At 48.4% G+C, this 17,567-nt stretch overlaps 3 protein-coding genes and 1 long non-coding RNA gene across 5 annotated transcripts in view; 2 read left to right on the plus strand and 2 right to left on the minus strand.

Annotated features, from left to right (window-relative positions):
- LOC117003963 (leucine-rich repeat-containing protein 14-like) overlaps positions 1 to 11,649 on the minus strand; it is a 22,173-nt gene extending 10,524 nt beyond the window's left edge. Inside the window, exons 1-4 of one of the 2 annotated variants that reach the window (XM_033074358.1) lie at positions 11,522 to 11,603; positions 10,637 to 10,973; positions 9,934 to 10,557; positions 8,218 to 8,883 (exon numbers count right to left, since the gene is read on the minus strand). In XM_033074358.1, the coding sequence (XP_032930249.1) occupies positions 8,322 to 8,883; positions 9,934 to 10,557; positions 10,637 to 10,929 (1,479 nt within the window). In that variant the 5' untranslated portion in view covers positions 10,930 to 10,973; positions 11,522 to 11,603 and the 3' untranslated portion in view covers positions 8,218 to 8,321. Of the gene's footprint in view, positions 1 to 2,781; positions 3,182 to 8,217; positions 8,884 to 9,933; positions 10,558 to 10,636; positions 10,974 to 11,521 lie in introns of those variants that run through there. The other variant, XR_006163105.1, reaches the window with a different exon arrangement.
- On the minus strand, positions 547 to 11,952 carry LOC117003970 (leucine-rich repeat-containing protein 14-like). Its single transcript, XM_033074370.1, has 4 exons — positions 11,879 to 11,952; positions 2,425 to 2,550; positions 1,538 to 1,874; positions 547 to 1,458 (listed from the first exon to the last, which is right to left on the minus strand). Exons 3-4 carry the CDS (start codon positions 1,828 to 1,830, stop codon positions 822 to 824), a joined length of 930 nt encoding a protein of 309 aa, XP_032930261.1. The 5' UTR covers positions 1,831 to 1,874; positions 2,425 to 2,550; positions 11,879 to 11,952; the 3' UTR covers positions 547 to 821.
- Positions 3,135 to 11,455, plus strand: LOC117003979. The gene is made up of 2 exons (XR_004419568.2): positions 3,135 to 3,210; positions 11,067 to 11,455. It is a non-coding gene; the product is annotated as an uncharacterized LOC117003979 (long non-coding RNA).
- Positions 11,953 to 12,237: 285 nt separating the features above from the next.
- The window catches only part of RECQL4 (RecQ like helicase 4), a 54,642-nt gene continuing 49,312 nt past the window's right edge, over positions 12,238 to 17,567 (plus strand). Inside the window, exons 1-4 of the mRNA XM_033064044.2 lie at positions 12,238 to 12,322; positions 14,086 to 14,119; positions 14,222 to 14,337; positions 15,314 to 15,457. Of these exons, the coding sequence (XP_032919935.1) occupies positions 12,239 to 12,322; positions 14,086 to 14,119; positions 14,222 to 14,337; positions 15,314 to 15,457 (378 nt within the window). The 5' untranslated portion in view covers position 12,238. The remainder of the gene's footprint in view (positions 12,323 to 14,085; positions 14,120 to 14,221; positions 14,338 to 15,313; positions 15,458 to 17,567) is intronic.

The raw sequence follows: 17,567 nt of genomic DNA on the forward strand, positions 1-17,567 counted from the left end.
TAAGATTTCGGGATCATTAAGTCAAATCTTTGGGAATCCTGAAATCAAGGAATTATGGGATCATGAAGTCCTGGACTACTGGAATCATGGGATCATGGAAACCACTAAGGTTTGAAAAGATCTCTGGGACCAGTGAGCCCAAGCTTTGGGAATTCTGGAATTAAGGATTAGGATAACAGAATCATGTTGGGAATGTTGAGATAATGAAATCCTGGAATCACGGGGTCACTAAGATTGGAGATGATCTCTAAGATCCTGAAGTTCAGCCTTCTGGAATTAAGGAATTTCAGGATCATGGAATTATGGGGTGATGGAATTTTTCAGTCATGAGCTATCACGATAATGCAATTACAGGATCGTGGGAACATTGGGATAATGAATTCCTGGAATCAATGGATCCTTCAGACTGAAAAAGATCCTTAAGACCCACTGAACCCAAATCTTGGGAATCCTGGAAACAGGGAATTTTAGGGTCATGATTTTATGGGATAATGGCAACACTGAGTCATGAACTACTGGGATAATGGAATCATTGGACCTTGGGAATATTGGGATAATGAAATCCTGGAGTCCTGGGATCACTAAGGTTGAAGAAGTCCTCCAACATCCTGAAGTTCAGCCTTTGGGAATCCTGGAATCATGGAATTCTGGGATCATGGAATTATGGGACAATGGAGTCACGAATTATTGGGATAATGGAATCATGGGAACCTCAGGATAATGAAATCCTGGAAACACGGGATCATTCCGGTTGGAAAAGACCCCCAAGATCCTCGAGCCCAACCCCCCAGAGCACAGGCAGGCCCTGCTCCATGGGGCACTCACCAGAGGATCTGGCACAGATTCCCAGAGAGCTGAGTGGATCTCAGATTGAGCTCCCGGAGGCTGGGCAGCATTCCCAGCTGCCTGGCCACACCACGGATTCTGATGGCCGATTCAGGCGTTGGGTGCTGCACGTCCCAGTTCCTGTACCTGAGCTTGAGGCTGCGCAGCTCTGGGAAACGCGAGAGGCACGGCAGGATCACCAAGAGCCCAACCAAATATTCGAGGTTCAGATCCACCCTCCGCAGACAGGATGGATCCAGAGAGTCCAGCAAAGGCACGATCTCGGATTCTGAGATGTACTCTGTTTGGAATTCACGGCACTTGAGGCGCAGCGGGCCAGCGGCTCCGGTCTGGAGCGCGTCACACAGGATCCCGTAGGCAATTCTGTCAATGACCAGGTCGGTGTGGACGTCCACGCCAGGGGGCTGCAGAGCAACTTTGGCCATCATGACTCCAGAGCATCCTTTGTGCTGCTTGATTCCTTGCCTCTGGAGTTCTTCCTGGTGCCTGGACACCTCCACACAAGCCGTGGCCAAAGCCTTGGTTCTGGACCAGATGGTCCACCCAGCAGGAGTGTGGCCTGACATGAAATCTGTAAGTCCAGTCATGTCCAGCACGCGCAGCTGGCACCTGCTGGAAAAAATATGAAGAAACCATCAAAATACATGGAGATATTGGAGGTTGTGGCCATGCTGGAATTCCCAAAACCCACCTGGAATCACTGCCGGGCTCTTCCAGCTCCCGCCGGAGCTGTGCTACCACACCCTGGATGACGGCCTGGTCACAATCGATGCTGGGATGACCCCAGTGCAGCTCCAGGTCCCCCACAAGCTGCAGGTAGTGGAGCTCTGGGAAAGGCCAAGTGGCCACCAAATCCTGCAGGACCAGGGGTCTTCCATCCAGGAATGCCGCTTGGAAAAGGACGGGATAAAGATGGGCAGGAATGTCGGGAAGAGGGCGCTGGGCAACAACGCGGCGGGCACAGAGAAAAACAAGGGAATCCATGGATTCTGTGGGGATGTGGGAATTAGGTGAAATTGGGGGCACCTCTGAGACAGAGAAATTGAGAATTAAGAATGAAGCATCAAGAAATGCTTTGACTAAAAGGGGCCTGACAAAACTGTGTGTTTACTGTAATTTACAGTGCTGACAAGAACAGGAGGAGAGCAAGGCTACAAGGTGAGGTCAGGAGCTGGAGTGTGCAAACAGGATGCAAGGACAAAGGCACCACAGGATAAGGGGGTCCTCAGACCCCTGAAACCAGGAAAACTGGTATCAAAGTCTGGAAGATGACAAAAGAACAAAAAAGAGAGCATGGGCAAGGAGGCAAGGTGAAAAGTTCATCTGAGAGGAAGACTATTTATTTCATCCCAAAGACCCCCAGGTGAACACCAGAGCGAGCAGAAAGGAACAATGCGCAGCCATAAAGAGGCGTGGAGCTAATTTTAATATGAAGCAGAGACAGGCAATGAATGTGTATCAGGCGTATTGTGCAGTCCCAGTTTGTAGAGAATAAAAGGAGAGGCGCAGGTCGCCAAAGGTGTGCGTGTTTTTGGAGGAGCTATCGCCCATGCACCTCAGCGCTGAATAAATACACACCTACTCTTAGAACTTCTTCTGTGGGTTATAGAGAGTTTTTCCGTGCTTCACGCACAGGATGAGGAACCACCAGGGGAGAATTGCAGGGAAACTCCGAATCCAAGGATATCCTGAAGAAGAGGGAAGCTGTGGGAGAAGGTGGGGGCGGTGTTGTGAGGGTACCCCCAGCAAAGTTCCCTAAAAAGAGGTCCCAGAGTGCCCCCACCCTACGAGGGCCACCCCAAAATCCCCGAAGGATCCCATGCCCTTCTGCGAATCTCGAAATTCCCACAGGGATGCCCAAATTATCCCAAAGTCCCCTCACGGATCCCCAAAACTGGCCCTGCCGGCCCCCCCAACATGGCGCCCCTCACTCACCGCCCGCAGCCCCCGCTCTGCCCCAGCCATTCTGGACTCTCCACTTCCGTGTCTGCGCGTTGTGCAGCCAATCAGCGAGCGAGACCCGCTCTGATGCTTTACATTCATTGGGCTCCTTCAGCTGTCAGTCATTATTTTCTTTAATTCTCATTGGCTCAACGTCGTCGCGGCAGGCACTTTGACATTCCGTCTTTCCATTTGTTCTGTCCCCTGTCAATCATTCATACCTGCTTTTCTATTGGTTGGCCCTGGGCGGGAGCGGGAGATTCGCTCTGAGGCGGCTCTGGGGTCTGTCCCGAGTCTCCCTCCATGTCGATCCCGATCCCCAATCCCGGTTCCCGCGGCCATGGAACGGCAGCAGGAGCTGAAGGTGCTGCTGAAGCGCTGGGAAGCGGAATTCCTGCGGGAACGGCGAGGAAACCCAGCCAGGTGCTGCTGAGGGGCCGCAGCGGGAATTTGTGATTGGAGAAGTTGCTGACGGAAATTCCTGGAATGGCGGGGGGTGGGTGGGTGCTGCTTTTGGAGTGCCCGGGATGATTTTGGGGTGCTGGGGTCTTTGGATTTGTTTAGGGAGGTCCTGGAATGGGGACATTCAGTTCAGAGGGGTCCTGAGTCTTTTGTGGTGTCCTGGGGAGTGGTTTTTGTGGTGCTTGGGTGTCTTTGGGGGGATTTTGTGTTCTGAGCAGGGCTTTGATTAGTTCAAGGATCCCTGGAATGAGGGGGATTGTTTTAGGGCAGTCCTGGAGCTTTTTGGGATGTCCTTCGGGTTGTTGAGGGTCCCCTTGAGGTGGTTTTAGGTGCTGGGAGGGTTTTTGTGGGGATTTCAGGATCCCTGCAATGAGAGGGATTGGTTTGGGGGGTACTGGGTGTTTTTGGGGTGTCTATGGAGTGGTTTTTGGGGTGCTGGGGTGGTCTTGGTGGTTCAGGGGTGTCCTGGAATTGGGCGATTTGTTTTAGGGGAGTCCTGTGGCTTTTTTGAGGTGTCCTTGGGCTGGTTTTGGGGTCTTTGGGGTTGTTTAGGGAGTGCCTGGAATGGGGCAGATTTGGTTTAGGGAGGTCCTGGGTGTTTTTGGGGTGTCCCTGCACTGGGAGAGGTCATTTTTGGGCTTCCAGAGGTGTTTTAGGGGGTCTGAGAGAGTCTTTGGAGTATTAGGGGATACCTGGAAGGAGTGGAATTGGTTTAGGGATGTCCTCGGATTATTGGGGTGTCATTGGGGTGATTGAGGGTGTCCTTGAGGTGGTTTTGGGTACCAAGGAGGGTCTTTGGCGTGATTTGGGGATCCCTGCAGTTACAGGGACTGGTTTGGGGGAGTACTGGGTGTTTTTGGTTCCATCAGCGTGGTTTTTGGGGTGCTGGGGGGGTCTTTGGGGTGGTTTTGGGGTCTGAGGGGGTCCTTTGGTTGGTTTTGGGAGTCCCTGGGATGGGACAGGTTGAAATAGAGAAAAAGGATTTGCCCATGTTTATAAAGAAAACTCGAACAGCAATTTCAAACCCTGGGGCCCTGCAAATCGAGTATCATCAGCTTTATTTCTGCCTCAACCTACCTCAGGTGAGGCATTAAAACAATTCTACCGAGTGGGGAGTTGGCTGAGTAAGGAAGCCAAAGCTGCTTCCATTGCAATTGGTGACAGGATGACAGATGTCAGTGCTGTCAGACATGAAATCTTACAGAACAGAGCCCCCATCGATTTTCTTTTACTGGCACATGGGCGTGGTTGTGAGGAGTTTGAAAGACTGTGTTGTATAAACTTGTCTGAGCATTCAGTGTCCATCCACAACCAACTTCAAAAAGGGAGAGATTGAACAAATCCAATTAAAACCAACGATGGATCGTGGTTGGACGACTTGTTTGAAGGATGGAGTTTTGCACCTTGGCTAAAGGAGCTTTGCAAAATAGGTTTATATGCAAGGATTGTTACAGTGGCCATGTTAGTGACAGTGCCTTGTGTACTTCACTGTGCAGGGCAAATAATTAACAAGACCATCCAAGAAGATTTTTCTGTTCGAGAGAGAAGGTGGAAATGTGGGAAATGGATTTGTAGAGAGTTCTCAGGGGCTGCCAGAAGGCTCCCACTGTGGCATCTGTGTGCAGACTTGGAGATAAGAAATGCTGACTTAGAAATGCCATGGAATAGGACAGGTATTGTTGAGAGAGAAATGGAGCTGGAAAAAAGTGTCAAAGGATGGCCTTGCAAATCAGACTGGATACTTTGGAGAAATAGAACTGTGAAACGCTGGGGAATGGCTTGGTACACAAACCCTGTGAGGAAGGGCTGAGGGAGCTGGGCTCGTTCAGCCTGGAGAAAAGGAGACTCAGGGGTGACCTCATCACTCTCTGCAGCTCCCTGAATGGTGGTTGTGGTCAGGTGGGGTTGGGCTCTTTCTCCAGGACACAGCTGGCAGAACCAGAGGACACAGTGTGAAGCTGTGTTAAGGGAAAATTAGGTAGGAAGTCAGGAAAAAATTTTTCATAGAAAGAGTGATCAAGTACTGGAATGGTCTGCCCAGGGAGGTGCTGGAGTCACCATCCTCGGGTGTTTTAAAAGGAACTGGATGTGGCATTCGGTGTCATGGTTTTGTTGAGCTGTTGGGGCAGGGGTTGGACTGAATGATATTGAAGGTCTGTTCCAGCCAAGTGATTCTTTGAATTCTGTGGAAACTTGTTCAAATCCCAAAAAACCCACAATCCGCAAAAAAATGCGAAACTCCCCTCAAAATACCGAAAGGCTCGTAAAACCCCCACATCCTGTATTCCATCCCCAAAAACCTCCAAATCCTAAAAAGTTCAAATCCCAACGAACCACAAATCCCAAAAGATCTCCAAATCCATTAACAACCCCAAATCCATAAACAACCCCAAATTCCAAAAATCCCCAAATCCTCCATAATTCCCACATCCCGAAATCCCGGCCGTTTATCTCTTCCAGGCTGACATCGAGGAGGCTCCATAGGAAACTCGCAGTGAGTTTGGGGAAAATTTGGGGATATTGAACCTTCAAAACAACCAAAACAAATAAAAATCTATTGACTCTGCCTGCCCTGTCCATGTTGATCCCCGTAATACAAACACTCGCGGGTTCCAGGCCCCGGCCGCTGTCCCTGCAGGTACCGGGGCCCCGGGCGCGCGCAGAGCCGCAGCAGCGCCCCCACCCTCATCGCGACAGCCACCGGCAACCCCCGACACGGCCGGGCCACCTCCCTGTCGCGACAGGTGACAGCGACAGCAGCGCCACCCGCAAGTGGCCACGTGGGGGACCGGAATGTGTGCGCACCTCGGGTGGGGCGGCGGGGAAAAGGTTCTGGGGGGAAGCAGAAGTGGAAGGAGAGGGGCTGGGGAGGGTTCCTGCCGCTATAGGGACACCTGTAGATCTCCAGACCATGTAAAACCCCTAGAGCTTCCCTATAGGGTCTCAGATCCCTATAGATACTAACCAATCCCATAAAATTCCCCTATAGGTGGCTCCTAGCGCTGCGTGCCCTCACAGATCCTCCACCCTCAGTTTCCTGCCATTTTCTCCTCTAGGCTCTCAGGACCCCTTCAGGAGAAGGAGAGGGATGAGGGAAAAAGTTGGAACACGAGGAGGGAAAATATCGGGATGAGGGAAAAATCTCTGGAATGAGGTACAAAAGCATCTAGGACAGGGTGGAAAAATAGCGGAATGAGGGAAAAAGCACCAGGATGAGGAGAAAAAATGTTAAATGAGGCAGAAAAAAACAACAAAATGAGGCAGGAAAATATTGAGATGAGGTGGAAAAACACTAAAAATGAGGCAAAAAACCAACAGAAAAAGTATCAAAATAAAAAAATTCAATGGAAAACCACAAGGATGAGGTGGTAAAACACGGAAGTGAGGGGGGAAACCACAAGGTTGAAGGGAGAGCCACTGAAATCAGGAAAAACCCTAGAAAAGTGAGGCAGATATGCAGCAGGACTTGTCAGAAAAACACTGGGATGAGGGGAAAAATACCAAAATGGAAAAAGGTGGAAAAGCAATGGAAGAAGGCCCAAAATACCAAAATGCGCTGGAAAAACCAAAGGATGATAGGGAAAATATTGGGATAAGGCAAAAAAAATTCCCAAATGAGGTGAAAAACAACCAAAATAAAGAGGGAAAACACTAGAATGAGGATTGAAAAAATGGGATGGGGGGGTGAAATCCTGAGTTGAGGCAGAAAACAGAAAAATGAGGTGGAAAAACATCGGGATGAGGAGAAAAAACACTGGGAAAAGGCCGGGAAACACCAGGGTGACAAACTCACCAAAATGAGGTGGAAAAACAGAGGTAAAAAGTGAAAAGACTCCAGAATGAGGTGGACAATTACCAGGATTAGGTGGAAAAACTCCAAAAGGAGGTGGAAATGAAGGAAAACATGGAGGATTCATGGATCGGGATAAGGATCAGGAAACATCCCTCGGAAAATTCCGTCTGGGCACGACAGACTCAGGATCTGGGATAGGATGAGTTTATTTCCAATAGAATCAGAGCAGGATAACAAGACCCCAAATCCAACTTTTCCCTCCCCAAATTCACTTTCCCAGCTTTCCCTCAATCCCTCCAGCAGTGCTGGGAGCCGGGGCCATCCCAGGGGAGGTTTCCATGGATTTCTCTGTGAATCCATCCCAAGGTCAGTTTTCAGAGCATTTTCTAATGCAAATCCATCCCGCAGCAAGAGTGTTCCATGGATTTCTGCAGTGTGTCATTCCCATGGAAGACAATTCTCTTGGAGTTTTCCAAGGGGTCAATACGTCAGGAATATCCTGATCCAAAGATTTTTTTCCCTCTGTGGGATTGCTGCCAGGAATCTGCTCCTTTTTCCATGGATACGCAGGTTTTTCCCAAGATCCAGCTCCAGGATGAGCTTCCCTTTGGATGACCACAGAATTTTGGGAATTTCCACTCCAGCACCTTGGAATCATCTCCGGAGTTGTTCCTTTCCCAGATTCCTGCTCTGGAATTCCAGCTGTGCTATCATTGGTTGCTTCCAATTTCATTCTTATTCCAGAGGTGTCGCTGCTGTTCACGGGATTGGCTGGACACGGGAGAAGCTTCCGGCAGCTTCCCGTGGATTGCAGCCTTGCAGCCTCCTGGAATTTGGCCGTGCAAAACGAATCCTGATGGAAAAAACACCGGGATTGGATGGAAAAATCATGAAATGGAATGGAAGAATACTGGGATGAGGCGCAAAAATACCAGGGTGGGCTGAAAAAACACCAGGACAGGCTGGAAAATTAATGAAATAGGGGGAAAAATACTGGGATGTGGGGCAAAATATTGAGTTGGGGAGGAAAAACCAAAAACATGGCAGAAATCTTTGAAACCAGGAAAAACTCTTGGGAAAGGGCTGATAAAACATCAGGATGAGGTGAGAAACAAACAAAACCATGGAAAAATGCACTGAATTGAAAGGAAAAAAACACTGGAATGCCACAGAAGAGCAGCAGAATAAGGCAGAAAACACCCTGATGTCTGGAAGGAGGCAGTAGTGCTTTTTTGTGATGGAGGCTCTGAGCTTTTCCTGCCTCCAAGGTTTTCCCAAATCACAAGGAGTCGTCCAGGTCTTCGAGGCTCTCGAGTTTGTCAGTCCAGACGAGGTCAGTTCTCCCAGAATTCTCCAACAGCTGGAAAATCTCCGCCTTGGCTGCTAAAAAAAGCTCCTCATCCACAGACTCATAAAAGAAATCACTATCGAATTCTGACGGGTCCAGCGTGTGGCAATCCAGGGGGACGGGATACACGACCAGGTGGAGATTTGGCAGCTCCAAGGTTTTCTGGAGCAGATCCTTGATCGCGGCCGTGGACAGGGGATTTCCTTCGAGTCCCAGGAAGCGCAGGCGGGAGCAGCACAGGAGCGTCGGGAGCAGCACGGCCAGGTGGGAGTCGGCAATGTGGCAATACGAGAGATCCAGGTACAGCAGCGAGGCCGAGGCTTTCTCCAGGAGCAGCTGGAGTTGCTCCAGCAGGCCTTGGGAAACGTTCAGACCACTGAGATCCAAGCTTTTGAGGGCTGGAGCGTGGATGCTTTGGGAGAGGAAGGTGAGGTCATCGGGAATGAGGGAGCAGTAGCCCAAATTCAAGCTTTCCAACGGAGCCTGGAGGTCACTGGCGGGAGGGAAAAGGGAGAGGTGAGGCCCAAGGGAGGACTGGTAGGAGCTGGGAATGTCGGGATTCGTGGGGGAAACATGGGGAATGAGAGCTGGCATTGCATCCTTCGAATCGTGGGATGGGTAAGCTTGGGAAGGAACTCCAAGAACATCGAGTTCAACCTCAAAATCCTGGGATTTTGAAAAATGAGGGGGTCACGGAACCATGAAATAATGGCATCACTGAGGCTGGGCAAAATCTCCAAGTTCAAGCTTTATGAATCTTGGGATTATGGGATCATGGAGCCCAGGACTTGTGGAATTGTGGAGTTAGGGGGTCATGGGATCACAGAGTTATGGAATTAGGGGACCATGGAGTTATGGTGTCACGGAGCCATTAAAGCTGGAAAAGGCTTCGGGATCATTAAGTCCAACCTTTGGGAATCCTGGAATCAAGGAATTATAGAATCATAGACTCCTGGACTATTGGGATAATGGGATCATGGAATCCAGGGATCACTAAGGTTAGAAAAGATCTCAGGGACCATCGAGCCCAAACTTTGGGAATTCTGGAAATAAGGATTAGGGTACCAGAATCATGTTGGGAATATTTGGATAATGAAATCCTGGAATCATGGCGTCACTAAAATTGGACATGATCTCCAAGATCGTGAAGTTCAGCCTTTGGGAATCTGGGAATTATAGAATTTTGGGATCATGGAATTATGGGAAGATGGAATCATTCAGTCATGAGCTATTGGGATAACAGCATCATGGGATCATGGGAACATTGGCATAACAAAATCCTGGAATCATGGGGTCACTAAGATTGGAGAAGACCTCCAAGATCCTGAACTTCAGCCTTTGGCAATCATGGAATTTTGGGATCATGGAATTATGGGACAATGGAGTCACGAAATATTGGGATAATGGAATCATGGGAACATTGGGAGAATGAAATCCTGGAACCACAGGATCACTCAGCTTGGAAGAGATCCCCAAGATCCTTGAACCCAACCATTGTGAATCCCCCCAGCGCAGAGAAGGCCCTGTACTGTGGGGAACTCACCAGAGGATGTGGCACAGATTCCCAGGGAGCCGGGCGGATCGCAGGTTGAGCTCCTGGAGGCTGGGCAGCATTCCCAGCTGCCTGGCCACGCAGCGGAGTCTGTTGGCCGATTCAGGCGTCGGGTGCTGCACGTCCATGGTGATGTTCCAGAGCTTGAGGCTGCGCAGCTCCGGGAAGCGCGTGAGGTGAGGCAGGATCACTGAAAGCTCGGTCAATCCCAAATTAATGAAGTAGAGATTCACTCTGTGCAGCCAGGATGGATCCAGAGATTCCAACAAAGTCACGATCTGGGATGCTGAAAGGCACAGAGCTTGCAATTCGCGGCACTTGAGGCGCAGCGGGCCGGCGGCTCCTGTCTGGAGCGCGTCGTGCAGGATCTGGTAGGATGTTCCATCAACGACAACGTCAGCGTGGACGTCCACGCCCCGGAGCTGTGGAGAGGCCGCTGCCGTCATGGCTCCAGAGACTCCTGTGTGCCCGCTGGTTCTGTGCCTCTGAAATTCCTGCTGGTGCTTGGACACCTCCACGCAAGCCTTGGCCAAAACCTCAGTGCAGGACCAGATTCTCCTGCTGTCTGCATCATCAGGAATTCCTGTCATGTCCAGCATGCGCAGCCGGCACCCACTGGAAAAAATAGGAAGATACCATGAAAATACCTGGAGGTATTAGAGGTTGTGACCATGCTGGAATTCCCAAAACCCACCTGGAATCACTGCCAGGCTCTTCCAACTCCCGCCGGAGCTGATCCACCACGGCCTGGATGATGGCCTGGATGCAGTCGCAGCAGCGATCCACCCAGAGATCTTCCCATTGTCCCACAGGCCGCTGAAATTTGAGCACCGGGAAAGGCCAAGTGGCCACCAAATCCTGCAGGACCGGGAGTATTCCAGCCAGGAACGTCAATTCGAAAATGACAGGATAGAGATGGGGAGGAATGTCGGGAAGAGGGCGCTGGGTGACGACTTCGTGGACGCAGAGGAAAACAAGGGAATCCATGGATTCTGTGGGGATGTGGGAATTAGGTGAAATTGGGGGCACCTCTGAGACAGAGAAACTAAGAATTAGGAATCAAGCATCAAGAAATGCTTTGACTAAAGGGCCTGACAAAACTGTGTGTTTACTGTAATTTACAGTGCTGACAAGAACAGGAGGAGAGCAAGGCTACAAGGTGAGGTCAGGAGCTGGAGTGTGCAAACAGGATGCAAGGACAAAGGTAGTACAGGATAAGGGGGTCCTCAGACCCCTGAAACCAGGAAAAATGGTATCAAAGTCGGGAAGATGACCAAAGGAATAAAAAGAGAGCATGGGCAAGGAGGCAAGGTGAAGAGTTCATCTGAGAGGAAGACTATTTATTTCATCCCAAAGACCCCCAGGTGAACACCAGAGCGAGCAGAAAGGAACAATGCGCAGCCATAAAGAGGTGTGGAGCTAATTTTAATATGAAGCAGAGACAGGCAATGAATGTGTATCAGGCGTATTGTGCAGTCCCAGTTTGTAGAGAATAAAAGGAGAGGCGCAGGTCGCCAAAGGTGTGCGTGTTTTTGGAGGAGCTATCGCCCATGCACCTCAGCGCTGAATAAATACACACCTACTCTTAGAACTTCTTCTGTGGGTTATAGAGAGTTTTTCCGTGCTTCACGCACAGGATGAGAAATCACCAGGGGAGAATTGCAGTGAAACTCCGAATCCAGGGATATCCTGAAGAAAGGGGAAGCTGTGGGAGAAGGTGGGGGCGGTGTTGTGAGGGTACTCCCAGCAAAGTTCCCGAAAAAGAGGTCCCAGAGTACCTCCACCCCACCAGGGCCACCCCAAAATCCCGGAAGGATCCCAAGCCCTTTCGGGAATCTCGAAATTCCCTCAGGGATGCCCAAATTATCCCCAAGTCCCCTCAGGGATCCCTAAAACCGGCCCTGATGCACCGCCGGACACGGCGCCCCTCACTCACCGCCTGCCCACCGACCCCACTCTCCCCCAGCCCGACTTTTAGGAGCCGCTTCCGTGTCTGCGCGTTCAGTGAGCAAGACCCGCCCCGATTCTTTACATTCATTGGACTTCTTCAGCTGTCAGTCATTGCTTTTTTGAATTCTCATTGGCTCAACGTGTCGTGGGCAAAGGCTGCGACATTGCGCCTTTCCATTGGTGCTTTTCGCTGTCAATCACTAATCCCTGCTTTCCTATTGGCTGACGCTGGGCGGGAGCGGGAGGTTCGCTCTGAGGCGGCTCTGGGGTCCGACCCGCGTCCCCCTGCATGGCGATCCCGATCCCTCATCCCTGATCCCGATCCCTGATCCCGGTTCCCGCGGCCATGGAACGGCAGCAGGAGCTGAAGGTGCTGCTGAAGCGCTGGGAAGCGGAATTCCTGCGGGAACGGCGGCGGAAACCCAGCCAGGTGCTGCTGAGGGGCCGCGGCGGGAATTTGTGAGGGGGTAAATCCCTGAGGGGAATCCCTGGAATTGGGGGGAGCTGGTTTGGGGGTCCTCGGGGTGGTTCTGTTGTCGTTGTGGGGTCCCTGGAATGGGGCAGGTTTTGTTTCGGGGTGTCCTGAGGCTTTTGAGGTGTCCTTGGAGTGGTTTTTGGGGTGCTGAGAGGGCCCTTGGGTTGGTTTTGGGAGTCCGTGGAACGGGGCAGGTTTGGTTTAGGGCGGTCCTGGGTGTTTTTGGGGTTTCCCTTGAGTGTTTGGGGTTGTTTTTGAGGTGCCTGGGGGGGATTTGGGGACTCAGGTGGGTGAGAGTCTGAGGGGGGTCCTTGGAAGGGTTTTAGGGTGGATTTTAAAAGGGCCAAATTCCCCCAAAAAAACCTCAAATCTAAAAACACCCCAAAAACACCCCCAAAAAAGCCCAAATTCCCCAAAAAATCCAAAATCCCTCCCCCGCCAATTCCCTCCAAAAACCCCAAATCCCAAATCTCCCCAAATGCATAAAAATAAAAAAAACCCCTCAGACCCCAAAAACCCCCAAATCCCCAAAAACCCAACTCCCAAAAAATCCCCAAAACCCCAAATCCCAAACAACTCCAAATCTCGAAAACCCCAAAACCCCAAGAACACTAAAACCCCAAACTCCAAAAACACCAGATTCCAAAACTCCCCAAATCCCTAAAAATCCCCAAAACCCTCAAACCCCCAAAGAACCCCAAACTCCAAAAACACCAAATCCCTAAAAACCCCAAATCCCCAAAAACCCACCTCCCAAAAAATCCCAAACACCCCAAACCCCAAAATCCCCAAACACCCCGAACCCCCAAAATCCCAATTCCCATAAAAAAACCCCAAATCCCATAAAAAACCCCCCCAAAACCCCAAATCCCATAACAACCTTAAATAAAAAATTCCCCAAACCCTAAAATACCCAAACCCCAAAAACTCCAAATCCCCCAAAACCCCAAATCCCATAAAAAATCCCCCAAATCCCCCAGAACCCCAAATCCCCCAAAATCCCAAAAACCGAAACTCCAAAAAACTCAAATCTCAAAAAACCTTAAATCCCCCAAAACCCCAAATCCCAAAAACCCCCACCCCAAATCTTCAAAAATCCCAAAAAGACCCAAATCTCCAAAAACCCAAACCCCAAATATACCTCAGATCCCAAAACCTCAAACCCCCAAAACCCCAAATGCCAAACCCCCAAAACCCCAAATCCTGAAAACCCCAAAACCCAAAAAACTCCAAATCCTGAAAACCCCAAAACCCCATGAACACTAAAACCCCAAATCCCAAAAAACCCCAAATCCCCAAAAATCCAACTCCCAAAAATCCCAAAGATCTCAAACCCAAAAAACCCCAAATCCCATAAAAATCCCAAAACCCCAAATCCCATAACAACCTCAAATAAAAAACCCGCACCCCAAAAACTCCAAATCCCCAAAAACCCCAATTCCCAATAACCCCAAATCCCTAAATATCCTCAAACCCTAAAAAACCTCAAATCCCAAAACCCCGAACCCCAAATCCTTAAAAATCCCAAAAAAACCCAAATCTCCAAAAAGCCAAGAGCACTAAAACCCCAAACCCCAAAAACCCCAAACCCCAAAAACCTCAAACCCCAAAAACCCCAAATCCCATTAAAAACCCCCCAAATCCCATAACAAAACCCAAATCCCATAAAAATCCCCCCAAACCCCAAATCCGCCATTTTGTTCCTTTTTCCCTCCCAGGCCGACATCGAGGAGGCCCCGCCCGAGACCCGCCGTGAGTTTGGGGGAAATTTTGGGGTTTTTGGGGTTTCCAAACCTCAAATTTGCACAAAAATCCCAAAATTTCCCCCCAAAAATTCCCGGAATTTTCCCTAAGGACTCTACCAGGAGTACGCGAGGCTGAAAAAAGCGGAAAAAACTTCGGAATCTTCCGGAAAAACTTCGGAATTTTCGGGACAATCGGGATCCCAGGAAATCCCAAAAGTGAAGCAGGTCCTAAAAACCCTAAAATGTTTTGGGGTTTCTCAAATTTTGACTCGATCCTAAAAAAATTTGGGGATTTTTCATGGGATTTTGGAGTTTTTTGGGGGTGGGATTTGAGGTTATTGGGATTTGGGGTTTTTGGGGTTTGGGGTTTTTGGGGTTTGGGGTTTTTTTGGGATTTGGGGTTTTTTGGGGATTTGTGGGGATTTTTGGTTTGTTTGGGGGTTTGAGTTTTCGGGTTTTTTGATTTGGGGTTTTTTTATTTGAGCATTTTTGGGATTTGGGTGTTTTTGGGATTTGGGGCTTTTGGGATTTAGGTTTTTTTATGGGATTGGGTTTTTTTGAGGTTTGGGGGGTTTTTTTGAGTTTTGGGGGTTTGGGTTTTTTGGGATTTTGGGGTTTGTTTGGAATTTGATTTTTTTTGGGATTTGGGATTTTTTGGGATTTGGGACTTTTTGGGACTTGGAGATTTTTTATTTAGGTTTTTTGGGGAGATTTGTGGTTTTTGATATTTGGGGATTTTTGAGGATTTGGGATTTGGGTTTTTGGATTTGGGGTTTTTTTTAGGGGATTGGGTATTTTTGGGATTTGGGTTTTTTTGGGTTTGGGGTATTTTTAGTTTGGGATTTTTTGGATTTTAGGATTTCTTTGGATTTTGGGGTTTTTGACATTTGAGGGCTTTTGGAATTTGGGGCTGGAAAATAGGATTTGGGTTTTTTTGTTGATTTGGGTTTTTTTGGGGGGGATTTGAGTTTTTGGGGGGATTTGGGGTTTTTTTTTGAATTAGGGGTTTTTTGGGGTTTGGGGTATTTTGGGATTTGGGTTTTTTGGGGATTTTGGGGTTTTTGGGGTGGATTTCAGGTTTTTTGGGGGGGATGGGTTGAGATTTTGGGCAGGGATTGAACAGATTTGTGGAGTTTTTTAGGATTTTGGATCAGGTTTGAGCAACTTTGGGGGATTTTTTGGGATTTTGGTATCGTTGCAGGTGGAAGATTCGGGATTTTGGGGCTCCCACCTGAACCGGGCTCCGAAAATTCCCGGGAAAAGTCGGAGCGGGAACCCCGGGCCAGGAATTTCAGCAGAATTTTATGGGATGAAGCTCAAAGCCAAACTGGGAACAACTGGGAAGGTTGGGAATGGGGGGGAAAAAGGGAAAAGGGATTTTCTAGGGGGAATTTTGGGGGATTCTTCACCCCAAAATTTGGGGTCCCTAAAGTTAGGGAATCTCAAGACACCCCAAAAATCAGGAAGCCCAAAATGAGAGATTTCAAAAATTGGAGATCCTAAAATCAAGGAGCCCAAAAGTTGAAAAATCCCAAAATCTGGGACCCTAAAAGTTGAAAAATCTTAAAATCAGGGACCCCCAAAAGTTAAAGAATCCCAAAATCTGGGACCCTGAAACTTAGAGAATCCCAAAATTTGGGACCCCCACATGAGAGAACCCAAAAATCAGAAACCCCAAAATTAAGGAAGCCAAAATTTGGAGACCCCAAAATGAAAAAGGCCAAAACTAAAGACCCCAAAATCTGACAATACCAAAATCAAAGACCCCAGACATTGGAGGATCCCAAAAATCAGGGATCCCAAAACCCAGAGACCCCAAAAATTGGATAATCCTAAAATCAGAGATCCCAAAGTTTGAGACTGCAAAAATTGGAGACCCCAAAAGTTGGATAATCCTAAAATCAGAAACCCCAAAAATCAGAGATCCCAAAATTAAGGACCGCAAAATCAGACAATCCCAAAATCAGAAAATCCCAAAATCAGAGATCCCAAATATTGGAGAATCCCAAAATCTATGACCCCGAAAATTAAGAGACCCCAAAATCAAGGACCCCTAAATTCAGGAATCCCCAAAATCTGGGCCCCCAAAAATTGGAGAATCCCAAATTGGGAGACCCCAAAAGATGGAGAATCCCAAAATCAGAAACCCCAAAAATTTGAGACATCAAAAATCAGGGACCCATAAAAAATGGAGACCCCAAAAATTGGAGAATCCCAAACTGGGAGACCCTAAAAGATGGAGAATCCCAAAATGAGAAACCCCAAAAATTTGAGACATCAAAAATCAGGGACCCCAAAAAAAAAGGGAGACCCCAAAAGTTGGAGACCCCAAAGTCAAGGACCCCTAAATTCAGGAATCCCCACGATCTGGGACCCCAAAAATTGTAGAATCCCAAAACTGGAGACCCCAAAAGTTGGAGACCCCAAATCAAAAAGCCCAAAAATCATGGAGCCCTAAATTCAGGAACCCCCAAAATCAGGGACCCCAAAAACTGGAGAATCCCAAAATCAGAGATCCCCAAATCAGAAATCCCGAAAATTGGAGAATCCCAAAATCAAAGATTCCCAAAATCAGAAACCCCAAGAATTGAAGACAACAAAATTCAGGGAATCAGAAAAGGGACACCCCAAAAACTGGAAATTCCAAAAGTTGGGGACCCCAGAGTTGGGCCCCAAAATCAAAAATCCCAAAATCACAGTGCCCAGAAATTGGAAACCCCAAAATCAGAGATCCCAATAATTGGAGACCCCAAAATCAAAGAACCCTAAATTCAGGAATCCCCAAAATCTGGGACCCCAAAAGTTGGAAAATCCCAGAATTGGAGACTCCAAAAGATGGAGAATCCCAAATTGGGAGACCCCAAAAGATGGAGAATCCCAAAATCAGAAACCCCAAAAATTTGAGACATCAAAAATCAGGGTATCAAAAAAAGGGAGACCCCAAAAACTGGAGACCCCAAAATCAAGGACCAATAAAATCAGAAACCCCAAACTCAGAGATCCCAAAAATTGGAGAATCCAAAAATCAGAAATCCCAAAATCAGAGATCCCAAATATTGGAGAATCCCAAAATCTATGACCCCAAAAATTGAGAGACCCCAAAATCAAGGACCTCTAAGTTCAGGAACTCTCAAAATCAGAGACCCCAAAAGTTGGAGAATCCCAAAATCAGAAACACCAAAAATTTGAGACATCAAAAATCAGGTCCTCCCAAAAAAAGGGACACTAAAAAATTGGAGACCCCAAAATCAGAGGTCCCAAAAATTGGAGAATCCAAAAATCTGTGACCCCAAAAATTGGAGACCCATCCAAAAGCAGAGACCCCAAAATCAGAAACCCCAAAATCAGAGATCCCAAAAATTGGAGACCCCTAAAATCAGAAATCCCAAAATCAGAGATCCCAAATATTGGAGAATCCCAAAATCTATGACCCCAAAAATTAAAGAGACCCCAAA

This window comes from Catharus ustulatus, chromosome 1, assembly GCF_009819885.2.
Source record: "Catharus ustulatus isolate bCatUst1 chromosome 1, bCatUst1.pri.v2, whole genome shotgun sequence".
NCBI classification, from domain to species: domain Eukaryota; kingdom Metazoa; phylum Chordata; class Aves; order Passeriformes; family Turdidae; genus Catharus; species Catharus ustulatus.

Bases quoted from the DNA above. Each gene is read 5' to 3' on its own strand.
- LOC117003970 (XM_033074370.1), bottom strand. From the start codon at position 1,830: ATGGATTCCCTTGTTTTTCTCTGTGCCCGCCGCGTTGTTGCCCAGCGC. The intron at 1,459-1,537 runs GTGGGTTTTGGG...TATTTTTTCCAG, and splicing joins GAGCCCGGCAGTGATTCCAG to CAGGTGCCAGCTGCGCGTGC.